This window comes from Sapajus apella, unplaced genomic scaffold, assembly GCF_009761245.1.
Source record: "Sapajus apella isolate SASKATOON/1434 unplaced genomic scaffold, GSC_monkey_1.0 scaffold89, whole genome shotgun sequence".
NCBI lineage: Eukaryota > Metazoa > Chordata > Mammalia > Primates > Cebidae > Sapajus > Sapajus apella.
The window spans coordinates 8,988,074-9,012,273 of NW_022437029.1; the positions used below are offsets into that span (position 1 = coordinate 8,988,074).

At 46.3% G+C, this 24,200-nt stretch overlaps 1 protein-coding gene across 1 annotated transcript in view; it reads right to left on the reverse strand.

The window, feature by feature from the left end:
- The window catches only part of FHL2 (four and a half LIM domains 2), a 43,482-nt gene extending 19,518 nt beyond the window's left edge, over window positions 1–23,964 (reverse strand). Inside the window, exons 1-2 of the mRNA XM_032255589.1 lie at window positions 23,828–23,964; window positions 11,372–11,551 (exon numbers count right to left, since the gene is read on the reverse strand). Coding sequence (XP_032111480.1) covers window positions 11,372–11,551; window positions 23,828–23,947 — 300 coding nt within the window. The 5' untranslated portion in view covers window positions 23,948–23,964. The remainder of the gene's footprint in view (window positions 1–11,371; window positions 11,552–23,827) is intronic.
- Between the last annotated feature and the right edge of the window lie 236 nt (window positions 23,965–24,200).

Here is a 24,200-nt window from a genome sequence, read left to right on the forward strand (position 1 = left end):
TGTGTGTGTGTGTGTGTGTGTGTGTGTGTGTGTGTGTGTGTGTGTGTTTTTCCCTGAACCAAACTAAAGTTATTTGATTTGGTGTTCTCTTTGCGCATTTTGTTTTAGTTCAAGGAATGTAAAAAATGTGAACTCTCAGCCACTATGAAGACAGTTATGACTGTGGCCTCTGTGAGGGGCACCCTCTCGCACTATCCCTGTTGGAAGTTTGCTTCCTAGAACATCTGGAAATAGGATAATTGCTAATGCAAGATGATAAAGAATGAAGATGAGGCCGGGCATGGTGGCTCACGCCTGTAGTCCCAGCTCTTTGGGAGGCCAAGGCGGGTGGATCACCTGAGGTCAGGAGTTTGAGACCAGCCTGGCCAACATGGTCTATCCCTACTAAAAATACAAAAATTAACCAGGCGTGTTGGTATGTGCCTGTAGTCCCAGCTACTTGGGAAGTTGAGGTGGAAGAATCACTTGAACCTGGGAGGTAGAGGCTGCACAGCCTGGGTGACAGAGGGAGACTCTGTAAAGCCATATTGAATGCCGTTGTTTCTGTGGAATTAGTTCTTGTCTAAGCCCAACACCTCTGGGTATCATGGGTCCCGTGAGGTAGGCACTGCCTCTCAGGGGAACTCAGGGGGAGCTTGCTGAAATCCCCAGGCCCTCTCCATCCTTGAGAATCCAAACTGGATATGGACTGGGAGTTGGGGGCAAAGTGCTAACCTGTCGTTTGTATTTTTGGCTTAATGTATTTTAAGAAATCTGAGGGGAAAATCACCTGTGCTTTATTGGTTATTTTGACAAATGAAATTGCGTACAAATTGCTTTGATTGGAGTTGATGTCTACACATGCAAACTCCTGATAAACAGCAAAGCCCACAGTCCATAGAGACATCATCATCGTTCGGGAGCAGGCACGGTCTCCATTCTTTCCATGCACATGCCCCAGCTTCAAAAAGACATCTGAAACACTAGTGATGACCATCATGACCCCGTCTGTGAGCTCCAGGCATGGCACAGCCCCGCAAGGTAAATGTTATTACTAAAGGTCAGAGAAGTTCCGTAACTTGCCCAGTCACAGACCTGGCACAGAACTAAGCCAGGCTTCGAGCTCAAGTCCACCTGATGCAAAAGCTATTTCCACTGAACCAGCCCAGACAAAATCCTGGTCGAGGCTGTGTGACTCTTTGCTTTCACAACAGGTAGCTTTGAGGAGATGTGTGTGTGTCCATTAAAAAAAATCCAGAAACGACCCAACTCTCACAACTTTTGAGAATGTACTTTGTACCTAAATAAATGTGGCTCAGCATTGCCTTTGTTTAGACTTTGAATAAAATTGAAGAAACCATTAGAACCCCTATCCACCTAAAACAGTAATCAGCCTAATTTAAGAAGAGATGGAGATGTTAATCATGTTATCACTGTTAGAATGCCGACTATGGAAGAAATGTGTTAAGAATAAATTTTCTATGGAAAACAGTATGGTAGTTCTCAAATATTAAAAGTAGAATTACCATATGACTTGACTCAGCAATTCTACTTTTAGATATACACCCAAAAGAATTGAAAATAAGGTCTCAAAGAGACATTTGGACACGTTTACTGAAGAATTATTCATCGCAGCTGAAAGGTAGGAACAAGCCAGGCATCCATCCACAGGTGAAGGGGTAAACAAAACGTGTTCTATGCATACAATGGAATTTTATTCAGTCTTAAAAAGGAAAGGAATTCTGACTCACACTACAACATCGATGAATCTTGAGGACAAGATGCATTGTGAAATGACAAATCAGTCACAAAAGGACAAACACTGCATGACCTCACACATGTGAGATACTTAGGGAAGTCACACTCATGAAGACAGAAAGCAGAAGAGTGGCTGCCAGGGGCTGGGATGAGAGGGGAATGGGAGTGAGTGTTTAATCCATTCATGCCCGAGGATGCAGTTTTTTGAATTTTTGCAATCAGACCTTGGCAATGACCTTGAGCAGTAGAATATACATAACTCCCACATGCTTAGCATTCCAGTAATGGAATACCAGGCATAAATGGGTTTGATGGGGACAATATTTCAGTTTTGCAACAAGCAAAAGCTCTGGGGACTGGTTACACAGCAATCTGAATGCACTCACTACTCAACAGTACACTTAACAGTGGTTAAGGTGATAATTGTGATGTTCTGTGTATTTTTCCAGAATTAAAAGAATCAAAAAGTACGTTTTGGCCAGGCAGGATGGCTCATTCCTGTAATCTCAGCACTTTGGGAGGCTAAGGCATGTGGATCACCTGAGGTCATAGGTTTGAGACCAGCCTGGACAACATGCTGAAACCCCGTCTCTACTAAAAAAACAAAAATTAGCCGGGCGTGGTAGTGCGCGCCTATAACTCCAGCTACTCAGGAGGCTGAGGCAGGAGAATCACTTGAACCGAGGAGGGGAGGGCGGAGGCTGCAGTGAGCCAAGATTGTGCCATTACATTCCAGCGTGGGTGACAAGAGTGAAACTCTGTCTCAAAAAAAATGGTCAGTTTCCACCTTTCCAGAACTTATCTGTGTCCCCCTGTGCAGGCGAGCCACCTCATGGAGGACTGCTTGTTTGGGGAAAAACTGCAGAATGTTTTCCATGACTCATGAGTCACCGTCCAGCTCAGACAAGAGACCCAAGGAGCAGGCGTGGGGAGAGGCGAGGAGATCCTTGGCCTCCCACTGGGAAGATGGTGACTGCCACACGTCAGGTACCCTGCCCAGAGAGCAGGCATTGCGCACAGTGGGGTGGCAAGTTATCAGTGACAAAGGAAGGAAAGGAGATACAATTTCTAGGAAATGTGCCTTTGGGGGCTGACCTTCAAGAAAAACTGAAGGAGAAAAGTCCAAGGTCAACGACATGAGAGCGAAGCCACCAGATTTCACCACAGCCCGCGCTCTGATCACTGAGTCCCCAGACAGAGGAAAGGGTGCCTGCACAGACATGGGAAAGCTGGCTAAGACATGCACACGGATCCAAGGCATTGCAGAATTCCATTTTCCTACGGTTAATATTTATGTCACAAAAATGCAATAGCTACAGTTTAAGACTGATTCATTGACAGACACATGTGATACTTGAAATTGTCCCTCTAAATGTGGATACTGTCCACATGTTGCTGGACTAAGCATCCAGCCAAGGCTTGGAGGCCTTCCACAGGCCCAGCTGGTCCCTTCCACCTGCTCTCTCGGACCCCACCTCACAAGGTGCAGGCTGTGTTCTCCCAGGACAACCTGCTCTGCTGTATTCCCTGGGAACCACTTTGCCTTGGCTCCTGCCAGAAGCTGCCCTTTCCCTTCAAGGCTGGTGTAGAGTGGACACCTGAAAGTGCTCCCCATCCCAATTGGGTTGGGGCATGCAGAGATCCAGGTTTTGTCGTAAGAAATAGAAGACAGAGTGCCTTCCACAAAGCGCTTTTTCCTGCCCAGGGCTGCGTTATCTCGGCATCATTCCCTGGGGCCGTCTGCACTTAGCCGCACAATGTTTCTCTTAGCTACCTCTGTGAATTGCACACACACGCATTCCTGAGTGAATATGCATGAAGCAGTTCCTAGTTCTAAAATCTTCTACAGGAAACTGTTTTCCTGAAGATAAATATTAACCTATGCTCACATTCTTAAGTTTTGCGGTGGACAATAACTGAAAATATTCCATAAACAAGCTTGCATCACTGTTGTTGGTGGGCCCTCGGTAGGAACAGAACTGGCCCACCTCCCTGCTGCAATACAGGGCGATGGACTTCCTGGGACTGTAGGATGGAGCAGGATGGGAGAGCCTGGGGTCCCACAGTCCACGTCTCTTGTACCACTGTGGGCCAAGTGCCCCTCTGGGATCCCAGGAGCACGTGATTAAATTGCTCAGTTATTTCATCCTAGGGGTTCAACTGAAGGGTCCAAATGCCAGACTGACTAAACTTAAATCCTGGCTCCGCCCTATGCCAGCTACATCACCATGGGCAAGTAACTGAACCTCTCTCACCAGATTTCTGACCTGTACAGCAGGAATAATATACCCACTGCATATTGTGACAAGCATGTATAATAGTTGCTGGTGTGTATTGCAATTGCTCAGTGGATGTTAGTATAAGCCATTATTTAGATCACAGCTAATAATGAGAAGAGTTGCCTCAATGTGTCACTTGCTGAACCTACATTTCCTTATGAAGACAGTCCTATCGATTAGAATTGCTGCCATCTTAAAGTGACACATTGGTAACTCCACCGCTCTACTTTTGCATATGCTGTTTTTCATTTTCTCAGCCCTTTTAAATCTAAAATTCTTTTTCTTAATTCTTTGTACCTATTTGGAGCCATGCAATAACTCTATGAAATAAGGTTTTATTCTTCTAAATGAGCCAATTCAATGTAATGACACCAAAAAGCTGTTTTCTCCAACATTCCCACTGCCCTTCCCCCTGAAATGATCCACAGAACTAAACCGTGCTCCTGTTTTTTCACCTGGCACGTCAGCCCCTTTGCAAGTTGACCCCAACTCGCTTTCCAACCTGACCCTCTGCTCTGGTCCTCTATTCCTTATCTCCATGCCTTTGACCAAACTCTGTCCCTAGCCTTGGAATGCCCTTTCCCTCCTCCCCAAAAGGCCAAATCCCACTTGGCTGCAAGGCCTAGCTCAAATCTCATCTGTTCTACAAAGCTTCCTCAGCCAGGGCAATGCTGGCTGCAGAGAAGCCATGTGCTACGCTGGCTACCTAGTTGTAAGCCTCTTTCCAAATCCTATTTGGAAACTCATAGGTAACTCATTATGTCATGGGGATTCCTTGTCACTCTCTGAATGGGGCTCCCCGTTTGTGTTCTCTTTAGAAGTCTGAGTCAAGTTAATAAATTCATGTCACTGCTTCCTCCTGGACTCACTTCTTAAGAAAGTTCACAATAAGGAGGAAGTGAGGAAAGACTTTAATGGTAAGAGGAAGGTAACTCAATACTGCTTACTTTGATTTTTTTAGAGATCTTGGCCAACATCGCAGCCTTTGAGTTCTCAGCAGGAGGGAAGATTTTACTCACACGATTCCCTGGAGCTTAGAGGTGGACTGGAAAATGCCACCAAAAGGCCTAGAAGCGAGATGATCATTGATTAGACCCAGGTGCCTGAGCCTGTGCTTTCTACCACACTCTGAATACTTACCTGTGAAGACCTAGTGCCAAGTGACCCTTTCTTTTCTCCTATCTATCTGTTCTGTCTATCTATATCTATCTGTTTAGAGACAGGGGTCTTGCTATATTGCCCAGGCTGGTCTCCAACTCTTGGCCTCAAGTGACACTTCTGCCTCAGCCTCCCAAAGTGCTGGGATTACAGGCGTGAGCCATCATGCCCGGCTCAAGTGACCCTTTTCAAACAGAAAAGCTCCAAACTGATTTTTAGTTTCAGTTATTAGCACCATGCTAGTCTTGTCTAGCTTAATTTTGCTATTTCCTTAGCACTCCATTGTGAACAGCAAAAGTGAGCGTAACAGAGACAGCAGTTAGATGCTGAGAGGCAACAGGGTAAGAAATACGGACACCTTGACAGACTTGCTCAAGAAGTTTAAGATGGAAATATCTGGTTTTAAATTCCCCTAGAGAGAAATTGAAAACAAAAAGAAGGAAAAAAAAAAAAAGTCTTTTATACTTCCCAGAAAAAAATGCCAAGGCTAATCTTGTGCACACAGAAATGTCATACATTGCAGTAAAATGTTGATAAACATGCAAGATTAGGCCCACACACTTCCTTTCTGGTTTGATATTTTTCCATTTCAGAAACATTCCTAACATGGACTGTGCTTTTTGCTTGGCTCCAAATGTGTCCTTTTTGAAACTTTGGCTGAGACTTAGTGGCAAGTGGCCTGGAGGGAGCCCTGGACCCCTCAGCTCATGGAAGGTGGCTCTGGGTGGCAGGTCACCCAGACTGAAGCAGCTGGCTCTCACCCTCCCTCCTTCACACCCCAGTCCACCTGGGCTGGGACCAACCATTCTTCAAATCCACAAAATTTCACTTCCAGAAATGGATGCTTGTGTCATCCCTGCTCAGCATTATGAAAAGATATTCTGTGTTTTGAGCTCATCAGGCTTTCAACTGTACATTCTTTCAAATCCTTACAAATGAAGATGTGGAAAAATGAACAACAGCAGAAATGACAGCTCTGTGTTGGCCCTTCACAGGCGTTCCCTAGATGTTAACTCACTCAGTTCCCCTGACAGTCCCTTGAGCTAGGAGCCCCAGTTTATAGATGTGGAAACGGAGACATAGATGGCAGGCTTTGCTCCCTGGTGCAGCTCACTGAAGGTAGGCAATAAGCCAGGCAGGCAGATTTGGCTCTGGGGTCCGGCCTTGGTGCATGCGGCGTCACTGCTGGGCACTGTGCACTCTGCTACTGTGCCTTATGGCTGAACTTTTGGTTTCATGCGCTGACAGGTCCTTCTTATGGACTTCATCCAGACAGCTTTGCTCCAGATCCTAGGACCCTGCTTGATTAAATTCCCTTCAGAAACAGATTTTTGTCTTGTAAGAGGAAATCTGAATAAATACATGTTTTAAGTGCACGTTACAAACTCTGTGAACAAATTCTGCATGGAAGATTTAAAAAGGTAATTTGCTCATCGAGAACTTACAAACCACCCCAATAAATAAAAAAGCACCAGGTTGGCAGGCTGGACTGTGAGAACGTGACTGGAGTAGGCGCTCTTCCCAGAAAAAGGTCCAGAAAGACCAGCGGAAGAGGCCTCTGTCACACCAAGGACAGAAGGAGGGATTTTTCAGACCTGACCTTACACCTTTCACTAACTTTGGTCAGAAACCTTCCAAAATATACCAGGGGCATCTAGATTTAACCCGAATGTGTGGAAACCTTTGTCTCCTATTTCAGAGCCCCAACAGGTTGCTGTCTGCCAAAATACCAATGAACTTTTCTGTCTATTACCAAACATTAACTGACACTTTTACAGCATGATGGGTAAACTTGTGCCAACTTGATCATCGCTTCAATGTTTCCTATTTAATTAACTACAAAAGCCGGAAAGAGAATTTGAGAAATGACTTGAGCCTCAATTCTGCAATGTAATCATCACCATCGAAAGGGGCGCAGAAGAAGAGTAGGGGCCTTTGACTGAAAGTCACTTGATAGAGCCAGGTGGTCACCACCTCTTACTCTTAAGTACTGACCACACCTGGCCCGAGAGTTGCATAGACAGGGCCCTGCCCGAGGCTGCAGGTGGCAGGCAGCATTGCATGCTGGGCAAGGACCCACTGGTTCTGGGCTCAAATTGTATCTCAGCTACTTCCTAATTCCGTTAACCCTGGGCAAGATCCTCGTCTTCTCTAGGCCTCAGCAGCTTCACCATAAAATGGAATGAAAAAAGTTCCTACCTAAAGGGTGTTAGGAGGAATTTAGATCATGCAGTTTAGGCATTTACAATATGCCCAGAACAAGTCATCATGTGATACACAGTGATTCCAATGACTACCACTGGAAATGAAACCCTGAATGCTAGTTTTTGATCTGCAGATCTTTCGTTTTTGTTCATTATTTTTTTCTCTTCGTAGCATCGTCTAAGCACAAGGGTAGGTGTGGCAGCCTGTCCAATTTCATGGGATTGCTGGCAGAGCCATGAACATTCAAAATCTGAGTTAGGTGTGTTGCCCAGGGCTGAAAATCACCAATTTGTTAAATGCACAGTATTAATAACCATCTCTAGAGTTACTGGTTAGCCTATTTTTTCTTTTTTAAGATGGAGTCTTGCTCTGTCACCTAGGCTGGAATGCAGTGGTGTGATCTCAGCTCACTGCAACCTCTGCTTCCCAGGTTCAAGTGATTCTCCTGCCTCAGCCTCCCACGTAGCTGGGACTATAGGCACACACTACCACGCCCAGCTAATTTTTGTATTTTTAGTAGAGACAGGGTTTCACCATGTTGGCCAGGCTGGTCTCAAACTCCTGACCTCAGATGATCCACCCGCCTTGGCCTCCCAAAGTGCTGGGATTACAGGCATGAGCCACTTGCATTTTTTAAATCCCATAAATATCTGATTGCTCATTCATTCATTGAAAAAACATTGGTTGAGCTGGAACTGTGTGTCTAATGTCATGAAAAATGCTGAAGATACTAAGATGAATAAGATGCAGGCTGGTCTCCAACTCCCTGGCCTCAAGTGATCCACCCACCTCAACCTCAAGAGATCCACCACCTCGGCTTCCCAAAGTGCTAGAATTACAGGCGTAAGCCACCATGCCCACCCTTATTTTTTCTTTAGTTTGTTGAATTTTTGGAGGCTAGAATGTAGATAGATCCCCCTAAAAATCTGTAATCAGTCTACAAAAATATTTTGTTGATATTAACAGGTGTCCAGGAAAACGTTCAGGAAGAGTGTAATATCAGATAAAATTGTATTAGTATTGCCTGCTCTCCACTGTTAGTTACACTGGCCATACAAATCAGTAATTGTTACCCTTTGAGATCACAGCATTTTCCCAGAGTGACTTCACAGAAATAAAGATTACGATTCAGTGGCAACATAGAGAGGACGTTCAACCTATAGAACAGGCTCTGACGTCTTGTCTGTCTCCTTTAAGTCGCTCAGGACTCTCAAAATTAGCCTAACTCTCACAGGCATACCAGCATTTAAAATTTACACACATGAACATGTCCTTTAGAGAGAAGCAGCTGAGGCCCATGGTGGCTGTGCTATTTTAAGAGAAAAGACTGGCCACCAGACCTAAAAGCACAGTTCCTCTATCAGGTATCTCTCCACCTGCTAGGATTGTAGGCTTTACTTCCAGAAAAAACAGGAAGTTTTCCTGTCATTGCTTCCACTACAAACCCAACTACCTGATTATTTTTGAAGGTGAAGAAAATCACGCCTAAAGCATCAAAAGCCCTGAATGCCAAGGTCTTGCTTCAAATCAATGTCTCTTTTTGATCCAAAATGTAGAACATCACATGGTGTAATCCCACGTATCTCTAAACATGAATCTGGGTTGAAAAGTTCAGTATGATTCCCTCCTGGCATGACAGCAGCCTTGATTATTTTGGCTCCGCTTGGGAGACTCTTGTTTATTTGCTCATAAAACACGCGTGGAAGGATGACTGGTTTTTAAGGGTTTTTTCCACTAAATCACTGGAGAAATGGCAAATGATTTTTGTTTTGTTTTCATTTCAGCCACTGGTCAGGGATGATTAGCCCCAAATATCCAAACTCTGTCACTGAAAGAGTTACTTTTTGCCGGATGATATCTGAACCTCTCACCTACCTAAGTATTTCTTTCTTTTCCAGGTAAAGCTTTTATGAAATAATTGTATTTTTCTCTGGCTATCTAGTTCTTCCTCAAACTGGATATTTTTATTGATGTTTCCAAAATGCGAAGCAACAAAGAGAGAGGGTGAAGCTTCTGGAAGTGTGTGGAAGGGACGTGTCACAAAAAGAATAAGGAAGCAGTCAGCAGAAAGGCGGCAGTCTGGAGCTCACCCTGTCAGCTGCTAGTATGCGAGGGCTTGTATCTACATATTCGAACCATCTTACGAAGCAGATCCCTGGTTCTCCCCCATTTTTTTTTTCTTGAGACAGAGTCTCACTCTGTCTCTCAGGCTGGAGTGCAGTGGCATGATCTCTGCTCATTGCAACCTCTGCTTCCCAGGTTCAAGTGGTTCTCAGGCCTCAGCCTCCCAAGTAGTTGGGATTACAGATATGCACCACCACACCCAGCTAATTTTTGTATTTTCGGTAGAGACAGGGTTGCGCCATGTCGGCCAGGCTAGTCTTGCACTCCTGGCCTCAAGTGATCCGCCCACTTTGGCCTCCCAAAGCGCTGGGATTACAGGCGTTGAGCCTATGCGCCTGGCCTGGTGCTCCCCATTTTGTAGGTGTGGAACTGTGCACAGAAGATTCAAGTAGCTGACCCAAGGCCACACAGCAAATGAGACACAGAGCCCGGGCTGGAACTGGGCAGGCTAGTGGCTTAGCTCTCCTGCTTGGCCTGTTAAATATATGAAAAGGGACTGTGAAAGGTCACCAGGTACAGTGGGACACGCAGAAGGGACAGAGGAGGACACGCAACTTTTAGAATAGCCAGATCAGCTATTTTTGCTTATGGTATTTCAAAGGTTTGGCACAATACCACTGCTGAGTTTCATTTCTTTTACATTCGGCACAGCATCTGCCCTGACGCCTAAAGACACAGGACTGCTGCACAGTTTCAGGGGCTGGTGCTATACAACTTTTGTCTCTGCTCAGGGCAGAGGTCTCTTTTGCCACAAGAGGGAAACCATCCCTCAACTGTCACTAAATCCCTAGGAACAGAAAGTGATAGTGCAGACTTCTGATTCCTGTCTTTCTTAAGAATGATGTGGTCAGAGAGAGAAAGAGAAGGAACACATGTTGGATGTGCTAGAATGATCCAACGGCAGGCATGGCCTAAGTCAATCAGTCAGCAGCAATATGCTGATATTAACAACCAGAGAGGAGAGCGGCAAAAATCCCCACAGAGCACAAGGCAACGAGAGCGGAAAAGAGACAGGAAAACGCCATGAACTGACGTGGTGCCCATTCAGTTGGGAATCCCAAAGGACCTCATTTTGTACCCAGTTCCGTGGCATTCATGATGACAGCCACATGAGAGGTTTCTCTGGCCTGTTTTAGCAACTCTTTGCAGGTGAAGGGATCAGAGAGCTCAGAGCTATGGATGGGCTCCCAGTGTGTCCTTCAGCGGTCCAGGATGAAAGAAGGGTCTGCTGAGAAGTGCAGGCCAGGGTTCACCATCCTTAACCGTGGGGCAGTCGGCACAAGTGACCGGTGGCCTCTGCTGAACCACGCTGTGCCATCCCGCTGTTCCGTGTGGTGAACACGTTCCCCACTGGAAGGAAACAATACCAATTCTGTCCTTCTCTCATTAAAGGAAAAGAGCCCACAATCTTCCAAGGACTTTGTGCTTTTACGTGCCCATTTATCTAGGAACCAACTCTCATTCTCTACTGTACACATTCATTCATCAAATATTGACTGAGCACAGCACCTGCTCCGCGTTACTCACTGTGGGGCAAACCGACAAGAGAAAGAGAGCACCGCCCTTAAGAAAGGTCCAGTACTGGGGCAGGTGGGTGGTTAGATATGGGCACTAATAACTAGAATACAGAAAGTGTCCTTAAGACACTAAGCACAGAAGTCCTGGCAAGGCCCTTACTCAGTGCTTGTGGACACAGATCACATCAGGTAGAGGGAAGAAGCTCCAAAAGCATACGTGCAGGGTCCACACCCATAGGAGGGGGCTCAACAGACAGACTTCAGTGGTGGATCAGAGCTTCAGCACAAACCACAGAGAAGCCCGGGTTTCTTGGGGGAGCACCGGGGACCCCAGAGGCCTGAAGCAGGTACCTTGCAGTCGCAACCGATGGGCTTCCCACACTCCTCGCAGGTGTTGGCGTATTGGGTCTCGAAGCATGCCACGCAGTAGGGATTGTCCTCCCGCAGGATGTACTTCTTGCCAAAGAGAGATTCTTTGCAATGGTGGCAGTCAAAGCGCTCGGTCATTCTGACACTTGGCTTTTCAGCAACCTACCAAAAAGAAGAGAAAATCCAGTTCCTGTTGAGCACTCTCTGAAGCGGGTGCACGCAAAGGCATTAACCGTCCTGCCGTCTGTCATTTTAGCTGAAACGTGACTAATTCCTCCGGGTGAATAATTAAAACTCACCCTTTACAAGGTCATAATTTTCAGTGACAATACCCCCGTTTTTTTTTAATTAGCTGGGGTAATTTTGTGTTTGAATGCATTCCACTTCTTTTTTTTTTTTTGGAGATGGAGTCTCATTCTTTTGCCCGGGCCGGAGTGCAGTGGCGCAATGTCAGCTCACTGCAGCCTTCGCCTCCTGGGTTCAAGCCATTCTCCTGCCTCAGCCTCCTGAGTAGTTGAGATTACAGGCGCACACCACCACGCCCAGATAATTTTTGTATTTTTAGTAGAGATGGGGTTTCACCATGTTGGCCAGACTGGTCTCAAACTCCTGACCTCAGGTGATCTGCCTGCCTGCCTCGGCCTCCAAAAGTACTGGGATTACAGGCATGAGCCACTGCACCCAACCACATTCCATTTCTTGAAAAGCACAAATTATTTTTGACTGTGTCAGAAAAAGCTATCTCAGTTTTAAATACAGGTAAGAGCTGGAGCTAGAACCCCCATTCTGCCTAGCTGTGACCCGGCCTTGCATCTTCCCCTTCTCCCTGCCCCCAAAATAGAAAGGCAGGCATAGAAATAATATGTCCATTGCTATAAAAAGATTTTCCATGAGCTCCTCTTTATGATTCATGATTTGAATAGAAGAAACCACAGTGGCAAAAGGGAGGGAGATCTGACTTGGGAAACCTGAGATTAGATCCTATGAGGGCACTCTTACCTTGGCCTCGGTATTGCATTGGGAAGTGCAATCTGACCTTGCACAAGAAAAACTGCCAAAGTCCCTGAGGATGAATCATTGCTCCCTGTGGGAAAGATTACCCTGCAGCTGCCCAGCTACCCTGAAAGCAGGATAAAGGGAAATGCTCACTTCCCAGAGCAACGATATCAAACAGTTAGAAACGCAGTGGCTGCAGTTAACGGCTCTCTGGGCAACAGGAAAGAGCTCTTCCAATAAGAACAAGACACTTTTCTCTGCGAGGTTGCAGAGAAAAGGGAACACTTATACACTGTGGGTGCGAGTGTAAATCAGTTCAACCATTGTGGAAAGCAGTATGGTGATTCCTCAAAGAGCTAAAAGCAGAGCTACCATTTGACCTGGCAATCCCATTTATAGAAATACAAATCGTTCTGCCACGAAGACACATGTACATGAATGTTCACAATACGGAAGACATGGAATCAACCTAAATGCCCATCAATGACAGACTGGATAAAGAAAATGTGTTACATATACACCATGGAATACTATGCAGTCACAGAAAAGAATGAGAGCATGTCTTTTGTGGGAACATGGATGGAGCTGGAGGCCATTATCTTTAGCAAACTAATGCGGGAACAGAAAACCAAATACTGCATGTTCTCACTTGGAAATGGGGGCTAAATGATGAGAATACATGGACACAAAGAGGGGAACAGACACTGGGGTCTACTTGAGCAGGGAGGGAGGATGGGAGGAGAGAGAGGGGCAAAAAAGATAACAATTGGGTGCTAGGCTTAATACCTGGGTGATGAAATAATACGTATAACAAACCGTGTGACACGGGTTTACCTGTATAACAAACCTGCCCAGGTACCCTGAACCTAAAATAAAAGTTTAAAAAAATGCATCTCCACGCCCAGCACAATCCATTTTTCTAGGATGAATACATGGCATGAATAAGCAGCAAGGGACGGGCCCCTCCTCTATGACCATTCCTATAAAATTGTGTTAGAACGATCCTGGAGAGAAAAAGCCTACCACAGGAATAGCTGCAGTGGAGAAACATCCGCAGGGCATTAAAAACACAGACAATTTTCTTCAGGAATAAATGGCAATATTCCATTGGCTAAAAGTGGAAAGTTTTCTCTGTTGTTAAATAGGCACACTGGGCCGGGCATGGTCATTCATGCCTGTAATCTCAGCACTTTGGACGGCCATGAAGGGTGGATCACCTCAGGTCAGGAGTACGAGACCAGCCTGGCCAACATGGTGAAACCGCATCTGTACTAAAAATACAAAAGAAAAATAAATGAGCCAGGCATGGTGGCACACGCCTGTAGTCCCAGCTACTTGGGAGGGTGAGGCAGGAAAATCGCTTGAACCAAGGAGGTGGAGGTTGTAGTGAGCTGAGATTGCACCAACACACTCCAGTCTGCGCAACAGAACGAGACTCTGTCTCTAAAAAAGGAAATAGGTACACTGGTTGGCTATGCAACTCTGAGCAAGGTTTCACAGACTCTAAGAAAACTTGATTCAATTTGCAGTTTTCAAACGATAGGAGAGTGAAATCCCAGAATCAGACCTTCTGATGCAAATAAAATATTGTTGCCTGGTTTATGGTTATAGTAAATTTGATAGTGTTTATTATTTTTGTACTATTGAGTATACATGGTACTGACAACCATAAGCAAAGAAAGGATAATCTTTCAAGTAACCATTCTCGGACATTTCTGTGTATACAGAATAATTCTCTTCCAAGGGCAATGAATACGCAGCTGGACACACATGGCAAGATCCGACCTTCTAAATCACTCTTCCTGGAGTTAAAGAAAACATTGTCTGGACATTCTTGTGATAACATCACAAGATGAGGCTCTTGAGCACTTATTCTGAAACCCAACATATAAATATTCTTTGTACCGAGGCCATCTCTGATTGCAGCAGCCGCGCTGGCGTAAGATTCAATGCTTTCCTGTAATTGTTCAGTTATTGGCCTTGAAAGTGGCTGTCATTTATTTCATCGCGATTGAGAGCTGTTTTTCCAACATATGTATCTTTTCAATAAAGGGTGCCGTTTAGCTGTGGGACAAGAGGCTCATTGCTCATTCTGCACCCGCAAACGTAAGAATAATAATTTGGGAATTTGAAATAAGAACCATGAAAGGACAGAGAACTATGAATTGTGGAATTGTAAAAGCTGGAAACAAATCCCCAGATTATCTATGACAACCTTCCTCATTCTATGGATGGAAAAACTGAAGCCCAGGCATATTTATGAAAAAGAGGGTCCAATGAGCTTTCTCAAATAGCCATCTGACTTAGAGAAAATGAACTCCCAATCTAACTCAAAAGGCCGTCTGTGTGGGTCAGGACAAGCACCAGCCCAGCTGGGGAATGGAGATGGTCTACATCCTCTGTCAATCTCGGCAGAGCTCCGTTTCTGTTGGCAGCTGGTGAAAGGGGTACATGTTTTCCTCTGAGGTAAGAATCATGATCATGATACTCGTATACCTGCTGTGTGTTTTCTACCTCCTCTGATTCTACAGGACCAAGACAGAAAAAAAAAATTAAAGGAGTAAACTCTGAAAATAAGTAGGGTTCCACATTTCCTCAAAGTACAATTGAAATTATGAATGTCATCATGATGAATGTCATCATCAGTGATGTGATGAATGTGACACCAGCTCCCAGCGGGAACAGTAGCAGCTGCTATCTGCTCAGTGGGTCCACCTGGGAGGAGGCACTTGGCCCTCCGGTTCAGCTCCCAATTCTATAGAACTATTTCTGAGTGGTGGATCCCTCTTCTACCGTGTTGCTTAACTTCTAATAACTCATTAGAGTTCTACAATGAACAGAGAGCATTTCTACTCAAACCAATAGGGCAGCATAAAATGAGCACCCGCTGCTACCTAGGAGCACAGCAGGACCCACCGTTTCAAAGCAGGCCCCTGAAGGAATTCAACACAGCTACATACAGCACAAACTCCAAGCATCAGAATAACAGTCCGTAAGATAATAAGCAAGCTCAGAATTTCCCTTCTATTACAATGTGTTTAAAAGTATGCCTATTGTCCTACATTAGAAATCTCTTATAACTTGCTCTTTTTTTTTTTGAGATGGAGTCTTGCTCTGTCGCCCAGGCTGGAGTGCAATGGCATGATCTCAGCTCACTGCAGCCTCCGCCTCCCGGATTTCAGTGATTCTCCTAGCCTCCAGGGTAGCTAGGATTACAGGCAGGCACCACCACGCCCAGCTAATTTTTGAAATTTTTTTTTAGTAGAGATGGAGTTTCACCATGTTGGCCAGGCTGGTCTCTAACTCCTGTCCTTAAGTGATCTGCCCACCTTGGCCTCTCAAAGTGCTGGGATTACAGGCACAAGCCACTTGCATTTTTCAAGTCCCATGAATACCTGATTGCTCATTCATTCATTGACTAACCATTGGTTGAGCTGGAACTATGTATCTAATGTCATGAAAAGTGCTGAAGATGCAAAGATGAATAAGATGCAGGCCCATCCCCTCAAGGAACTTGTTATCTAGTAAGGAAAAGACATATAGACCAAACAGATTGCCAAGCCCCATACCCAAGGCGTGCTGGAGGTGCACAGGTATGATGGGCACACAGAGGAGGAGCCCCTGAGAGAGTAGGCGGGTGTTCCAGAGAAGACACTACCTGTGCTGGGAAAAGGTCAGCCAGGTGATATGGCAGGTTAGGTCAAGGGGTAGGGTAGGCAAATCCAGAGAAATGACAGAGTAGGGTAGGCAGAGAGCCCAGGAAGATGGAAGACCCAGTCAACAGCCAAGGCAATGAGGGCCTGGGTGCCTTGTTCATGGACTTGGATGTGCCTTGCGGGCAGCCAGGAGACAGAGAGCCCAGTGAAAGTTTACTGCATGGAAGCCTGCCTTTACTCTGCAAAACTGGGAGCAGTGACTCCTAAACAATGTATCAGGGTATCAGAGTCCATTTCTGAATCATTTCTTCAAATAAAAGTAGGACATCTTGGTTCTATAAAAACTTGTTAACCTAATTGTGTACAATCCATTTGCTCTCTCTGAACTCCACATCCCTCCTGACAGGTTATCAATAATTCCTGCCCCTTAGCTGGTACACAGGAATGCTGAAAGCATCAGGCAACAGCTTGCAGGGAGTTACCCAAACGTAAGGGGCAACTCCTCCTTATTTCATTGAATCAAATTCCAAATCACGGTTTCCTGGAGTTCTTATTCCTCACCAAGCAAAATCCTTCCCTGATGTCGTTTCCGCTTTGGTCCTGAATACCTAGGGTATTTGAAAGAGCTGGATCTTAGGGTACAGCCTTGACTCCAGGCCAAGGGAACTAAATCAGTGAGACAGGTGCTAGGTGCAGCTCGAAGGTCTGGGAATGGCCCAGAGAAGGCTTTGATCTCTGAGTCTCTCACCATCCCAGCTTTGACCAGATATTAGAATAGGTTGGGTGCAGGGGCTCTTGCCTGTAGTCTCAGTACTGTGGGAGACTGAAGTAGGCATATCATTTGAGCCCAGGAGTTCAAGACCAGCCTGGGCAACATGGAGAAACCCCAACTCTACAAAAAGCACAAAAATTTTGCCAGGTGTGGTGGCAGGTGGCATGCACCTGTAGTCCCCGAAACTCAGGAGGCTGGGGTGGGAGGATACCTTGAGTCCAGGAGGTTGAGGCTGCAGTGAGCTGTGATAGCACCACTGCTCTCCAACCTGGGCAACAGACACCATGTCTTTAACAAAAAAAAAAAAAGAAAAGGAAGATGTAAGAATACAGGCTCAGAGGGCCAGGGAGCAACAATGCACAGCTACTGCTAACAATTCACACTAACCTTAAAAGTTCACAAGCTTATCAATGTGATTCATTTTTAAACCTTCAGACTCAAAAACTGTAAAACAATGTATGGGCGGGTAAGATGTCAAAGCTGGAGGAACACAAAGGAAAACAGAAAGAGTAAAGGGAAGAGGACAGGGGTGGTGGCAGGACAATGCAAGGAAGGAGGCGGGTACGTGAAATGAGGCAGAAGGGAGGCAAAGTCCCTGCGCGCCAGGAGGCTCACTTTTTTTGAGACGGAATGTCACTCTGTCACCCAGGCTGGAGTGCAGTGGCCCTATCTCAGCTTACTTCAACCTCCACTTCCCGGGTTCAAGCGATTCTCCTGTCTCAGCCTACCAAGTAGCTGGGATTACAGGCTTGAGCCACCATGTTCGACTAATGTTTTTTGGTTTTTTTTTACACCAGAAAGATTTCAATCAAAGGAAGGGCTGTCAGCCTCCCTTGGCTTGCTAGCTCAGGCCTTGGAGTTCCAGGAGCCTGACTGATCCCTACCGGCAAAGCCTGAAGAGGTCAGTTTTGCAAAAGAAGTCTCCTTCAAGCATCCTTTTCAATGAGCCCTTTATCGACTACTTACTTTGATCTGACCCCAATGGGCCCATGTTCTTCTCCCCCTTAGAATCCAAAGTGCTTCTCCCTATCAACCCTGCTGTAGGAGACTCATTTGCTAAGGAGAAATCTGTGAATGTCCTTCAACACGTGCAGAAGCAGCTTTGGTATAAAGTCATTCCCTGGATCTTTAGATGCCACCAGGGGTCTGCGTGGGACATTCGATTGCTTATCAATAATCAATCAGTGCTTTCCAATCAGGAAAACTATGTGGGCTCTTTTAAAAAATGTACTGGAAAAGTGCAACGTTTTCATGCAATCGCCCTATCCTCTACCAACTGAAAGCATTGGGAAGCGTGCCCACTACCTGTTGCTGAGACCCCGCCAGCAGGGAACACACACAGGACCAGGGTCTTTGAGAATACTTGTGGAATGGGTGAACAAATAAATGGATGGGTGGATGAATACGAACATGTCAGAGTACAAACATACAGGCAAAAATACAAACATGTCAGAGTACAAACATACAGGCAAAAATTAAGTATGAAAAATGAGGAACATATTATGTGAACAATCCACTCTGCATAGCAAACCCAACATGTACTGTGCTTTAGCATATGACATCACGAGCTTCCATCGCTGCCCTCATCCCTCCTTCCAGATAAGCTGCTGCTTTCACGGTGGATAGAACTCTGCTTACTGTGTTTGGACTCCAATCTCATATGAACACACAGCTGCACAGTCCAGGATGAGGCCTGGCCAGGTCAAAAAGCAAAAAGCCAGCTGGGAGTCATGCCCACTTTGGGGAAGAACATACAGATCCCCAACACAGGCTCCAGGTGTCAGCAGAAGGCCCTGATGTTCTACAGACATGCAGTGCCTAAATCAAGGATCCTCCACCCAAAGGCACGGGACTCTCACACCTGAAAATGTGCTCCGAGAACACCCTGCACCATTTTGTTTTCCCTCACTCCCAACTCTCTTCATTCATGTAGCTAAATGGTCTGTTTTAAATAGAAATTCTGATGAAATGGAGAGGGCCATCAGGTCAAGGAAAGTTGCTGTTTTATAAACTAGAATAATGGATCAAGGCTTGAACTTCCTCAAGTGGGAGAATCACTTGAGCCCAAGAGTTCAAGGCTGCAGTGAGCTGCAGGGCTGCCACTATGCTCCAGCCTGGGCCATCGTGTAAGACCCAGTCTATACAAAAGAAAAAAAAATTTGTATCAGTTGGAAATGGTGGTGTGTGCCTGCAGTCCTAGCTACCTGGGAGGCTGAGGCAGGAGAACTGCTTGAGCCTAGGAGTTTGAGGCTATAGTGAGTTATGATGGCACCTGTGAATAGCCACTACACTCCAGCCTGAGCAACACAGTGCACCGTGTCGAAAGAAGGAAGGAAGGAAGGAATGAAGGGAGGAAGGAAAGAAGGAGAGAGAGAGAAAGAGAGAAAGAGAAAGACAGAAAGAAAGAAAAAGGTGTATCTAGCATCCACTGGAAATCTATTTTAAATTGTTGGGTTTTAAACAATCTTAGTTTGTAAGATGTAAAACTGACTATGCTTCCTACTGTATAATATATTTACGGATTAATTTAATGAGCCTTTACTACACGCATGTACAGGCAGGTGTCAGAGGTGTACTGTAGTTTACATAAACTGGTAACTTCCAACTAAAAATAAAAATAAATAAATAAAAATCTTCATCTCTGGAAGTTCTGTGTGAGGCAATGCTTGAATAAGGTAAACTGCTGTCTTCTGAATTATTCTTTGAATATTGAATAAAAAAAAGAAATGGGAAAACAATAAATATCAAGTTTCTGACCCGAAGTCCATGACTACAAGAGAGTTACACGTGTTTTGATGCCCTTCAGCCTTTTGAAGAACAAGAACAGCAGACAAGAACGTGTTGAGTAACCACTGTTTCCCATGTGCTCTGTGAGGCACCAGGAAGCGAGATAAAACAGTCTATGAAGGAGTTCCAGTCTAGTTTTAGCTCCAAATAATTTTTTTTTTTTTTAGATGGAGTCTCGCTCTGTCACCAGGCTGGAGTGCAGTGGTGCGATCTCAGCTCACTGCAACCTCCACCTCCTGGGTTCAAGTGATTCTCCTGCCTCAGCCTCCCAAGTAGGTGGAACTCCAGGCACACACCACCACATTTAGCTAATTTTTGTATTTTTAGTAGAGACGGGGTTTCACCATGTTGGCCAGAATGGTCTTGATCTCTTGACCTTGTGATCTGCCCGCCTTGCCCTCCCAAAGTGCTGGGATTACCGGCGTGAGCCACTATGCCCGGCCTTAGTTCCAAATAATTTAAATCACCTTTAAGATACCATCGTGTTGTTTAATCCCAAAACACGTCAATTGCAGCAATGCAGGACAACCGCAGATGCACAGGCTAGAATGGCGGGTGGCCTCACGCCCATCAATCACACCAGTGTGGGGACAGAGGGAGACCGCACCCTGCGTGCTATCGCTCCACCATGCCTTCCCTGAGTGAGTTCTGAACACTTCTACACCTACAAAACGAAAACACCCACTCTCGCTCATGGCAGGGTTCTTCTCTCTCCTCCCAAGTGCCGCTTTCTGTTGACTCTTTTGGATATCTGAGGTGCCTATGACCCCCCACCCCTATGCTGGCCTTTCCCTTGGTGTCCAGCAACTTCCATAAATGACTGGCCGCCTCCTTCTCACTGTAGTCCCGCCGCTCTGTGGGGTTTCTCTGGTGCACTGCAAGAGGACTCTGTCCCAAGAGGCTCGCACACTTCCTTCTGCTTCATTCATTAACTGCTGGCTTCTTACTGGTTCCAAAAGTTGTATTAACCCAAACAGACAGGTGTTGTTGATGACTTCCTTGATGACTGACAAGCTCCATTTTCACATACTACAAGGACATTCTGACATTAATTCTGTTTACCCATGAAAAGAAGGCCACTGCTTCTGCCACAGATGTCCCTCACCTCACTCAGGACCGTATGCCTGGAGGATCTTGAGGCTGCAGACAGAATCGGGGCAGAAAAGGCGTGGGTCATGAAGGCTGCGTACGAGTGTGAAGTCTGAGTTCACACCAGGTGTGACACCACCCATGAGCACTGGGTTGGACCTGGGAGACCAGATGCTACTCCAGACCCCTTGTGACGTCCCCATGCAGGGAGCATGTTTAACCGCAAGGGGAAAGCCAAGACTCCCAGGAGCAAAGTAGTGATCAAATCTTTAAAAAAGGGAGAATGACAGCTGGTGGGGAGAATTTTTAAGTAGATGTTACAAGAGAGCTATAGTAGTAGGGTTTTCTAGAGAAATAGAATCAATAAGAAAAATACGTTGATTTACTGCAATGATATAGCTCATGCAATTACAAAGGTAAAAAAGTTCCAAGGCCTGCAGTCAGCAGGCTGGAGACCCAGGAGAGCCGATGGTGCACGCTGCAGTCTGAAAACAGCAGACTCTATAGACCCAAGAAGAGTCAATGTTTCAGTCTGAGTCCAAAGACAGAAAGGACAAATGTCCCAGCTCAAGCAGTCCAGCTGGAGGAGTTCCCTCTTCCTCAGTCTTCCTGCTCTATTCAGGCCTTCAACTGTTTCGACAAGGCCCACTCACATTATGGAGAGCAACCTGCTTTACTCAGTCTACCCACTCAGATGTCCGTCTCATCCAAAACACCCTCCCAGACACACCCTGAACACATGACTAAATGTTTGGGCACCACATGGCCAGTCAAGCTGACACATGAAAGTAACCATCACAGGAGCTAAAACTGAAATCCACAATTCAGGATGACAGAGGAAATTCACTTGACTCACCCCAAAGTCAAAATGCCAGCCTAGTCTCCAGGTAGACTCAGTTCTCAGCCACTAGTGAGAGCACATGCATTTTGCTTCAGATGGTCATCTTGAGGAAGTGACCTCAGTATAATGCAACCTGAGATGAACACTTAATAAATGTGGCTTTGATAAAATTCTCATGATGAAACTACACAGAAGAACCCAACATCTCACGGTTCCATTCACCCAAGCGCAAGGAACTTCGTACCTCACGGCATCTGAGTCAGAGAACAGCTTACCAGCTCAGGCCCTACGCTGACGAAGGAGGCAGCCTGAGTCACAGAGACTGAGTACTTGGCCCTCAGCACAGGACAGGAGTAAACTCCTCCTAATAGCCAGTCTGATCTTTTTTTTTTTTTTTTTTTTTTTTTTTGCAATATTCTATTGGGCGTTTTGGACTGCAATTTAAATAGCTTTCAGTACTGGAAGTGGCTTAACAAGTAATCTTGGGTCAAAGTATGCAGCATAAGGCCTCATAGAAATATTCAAATGTTTTTTAAAAAAAGAAATGTTCAAATGTTCTTCCCTTGGTGTGTTTAGTGGTTAGAACTCAGGTTGTTGAGTTAAGCTGCCTGGGGTCAGATCTAAGGGCTACCATTTACAGGCTGAGAAACCCTGGGTTAAAGTTGCTTTGATCTTTGTTTTCAGTGTCTTTACCTGTAAAACTGAGGCTATCAAATATGTATACACTGTCTATGATGTGCAGGCTTTTAAACAACGCTGCCAAAAAGACAACAGCATTGTCCCCATTTCCCAGTGGAGGAAACGGAGACACCACAATATTAAGTGACTTGGCCCACACTGCACAGGCTGAGGAACCCAGATGTGAATTCAGGCCTCCTGGATGCAGTCCCCAGCACCCTCTAGCCTACCGCATCTCCCTGTGGCTGTTTGTGAGACGGTAAACTAAAATGAGGAGGAACCTATGTGCCCAGAACAGTTCCTGGGCTGTAGTATGCCCATCATTAGCCTTCATTGACGTGTGACGGTGTAAACGCATTTTAAACTATGGCAGGCTAATAAACACCATGGAAACACAATTCTATGCATTCATTGATGGTCTTCTAAATTGGGGGGTGATCTAAATCCAGTAACACTTGAAAAAATGTAAATAAAAGCACAATAAAATGTTCTTTGAGTTTGGGTTTGTTAAAGTTTAATTGATAGACTTTAATTGATAGGAATTCCTGTACTTCTAAGACTTGTTGCAAATGTTTTTTGTTTTGTCTAAAACATCTTCAGGATAGTGCAAAACCTCTTTTCTTTATTATTATAAGACACTCTACTAGTAAAGTCAGCACCAAATACGTGAGATGTATTTGGAGTTGTGTTTTAAAGACAGTTTTCCTGATTCTAAGCCCACATGGTGATTTATTACCTTCTAAAACATGTAGAAGGGAGGGCAGGCCTTAAGTTCAGCGCTAAGTTCACTACTGCATGGAGGCCAGCTACACATTTCAGCTAACCGGGTTAGCCTAGTTCCACTGAAAACCCAACTGGGGATATAAAAGTAAATATGACTGATTGATTTAAAATCAGAAAAACACTCAATATTTTCTTCCCTCAATTTCTGGTAGGCTAAGATATCACATGAGTGTGACTTACAAAAACTTAATCTTTTTCGTTTAAAATAAGGCATTTTTAAAAAACCAAATGGTTCAGTTACTAAACGTCTACCCGAGTCAAGGAGCCAGGTCACACTGCAAACTCCATTTACTCCTACTAAAGAAAAACAGCCCGGACACCCCCGCGCAGACCACCATGCCAGGACAACCCGCTCCGGAGTCGGGCCTGGGAGCAGGAGGACAGCGTCGCCTCCCGCGGCCAGCCTTTGCCTGGGCTCGCCCGGCCCCTGCCCGCATGGCGGTGCCCCACCTGGTAAGGACGTGGACTCCAGTCCTCCCTCTGGGGATGGGTCGGTGGGCTCTCTGAGCTCCAGCGCCCCCAGAGTCTACCCCCCTCCCACTGCTCGGCTCCCCTCTCCCCAAGGTCTTTCCACCCCCACCCCCAGGGATCGGCGCCCCTCTCCTGGGTGTACCTCACAGCTCCGCTCCTTTCTCCCGGCTTCTCCGCACACGGTTGGGCTCCCCTCTCCCCGTGGTCCCCCCCACCCCAGCTCTGCTCTCCTCTCCCCAGTCTCCCCTACTCAGGCTCTGCTCCCCTCTTGCCCGGTCTCGCACCGGGATTCGGCCCCCTCTTCCGAGCCCCGATGGCTAAGCCCCTCGCCCTCCCTCGGGGCGCCGGGGATTGGAGGTACTCACGGCGCCGCAGCGGGCCGGGGACTCCGGACCGGGCGGGCGGGCGGCTGGTGACTGCAGCTCCGCTGCCGGCCGAGTGCAGCCCAGCGCGGCTCCCGCCCTCGAGAACCCCCGCCGAGTCATTTGACCATATAAGGAGACGCACGCCTCGGCTCGCTGGCACCGGGCGCGGGGCGGGGGGGACGGGCGCCCCCAGGCCTCGCGGTCGCCGAGCCCCCGCCCCGGGCTGCGGCGCTCCCCGCCCGTCCCCTTTGTTCGCCAGGGCTCTTCCTTCGTGCCCTCCGGGTCCTTGGAGCACCGTGGTTATCGGGAGCGTCGCCTCGGGCGTGGGCTCTCGGGCGCGAGTCTCGGACGAGGCCGGGGCGCAGTGGCAGGG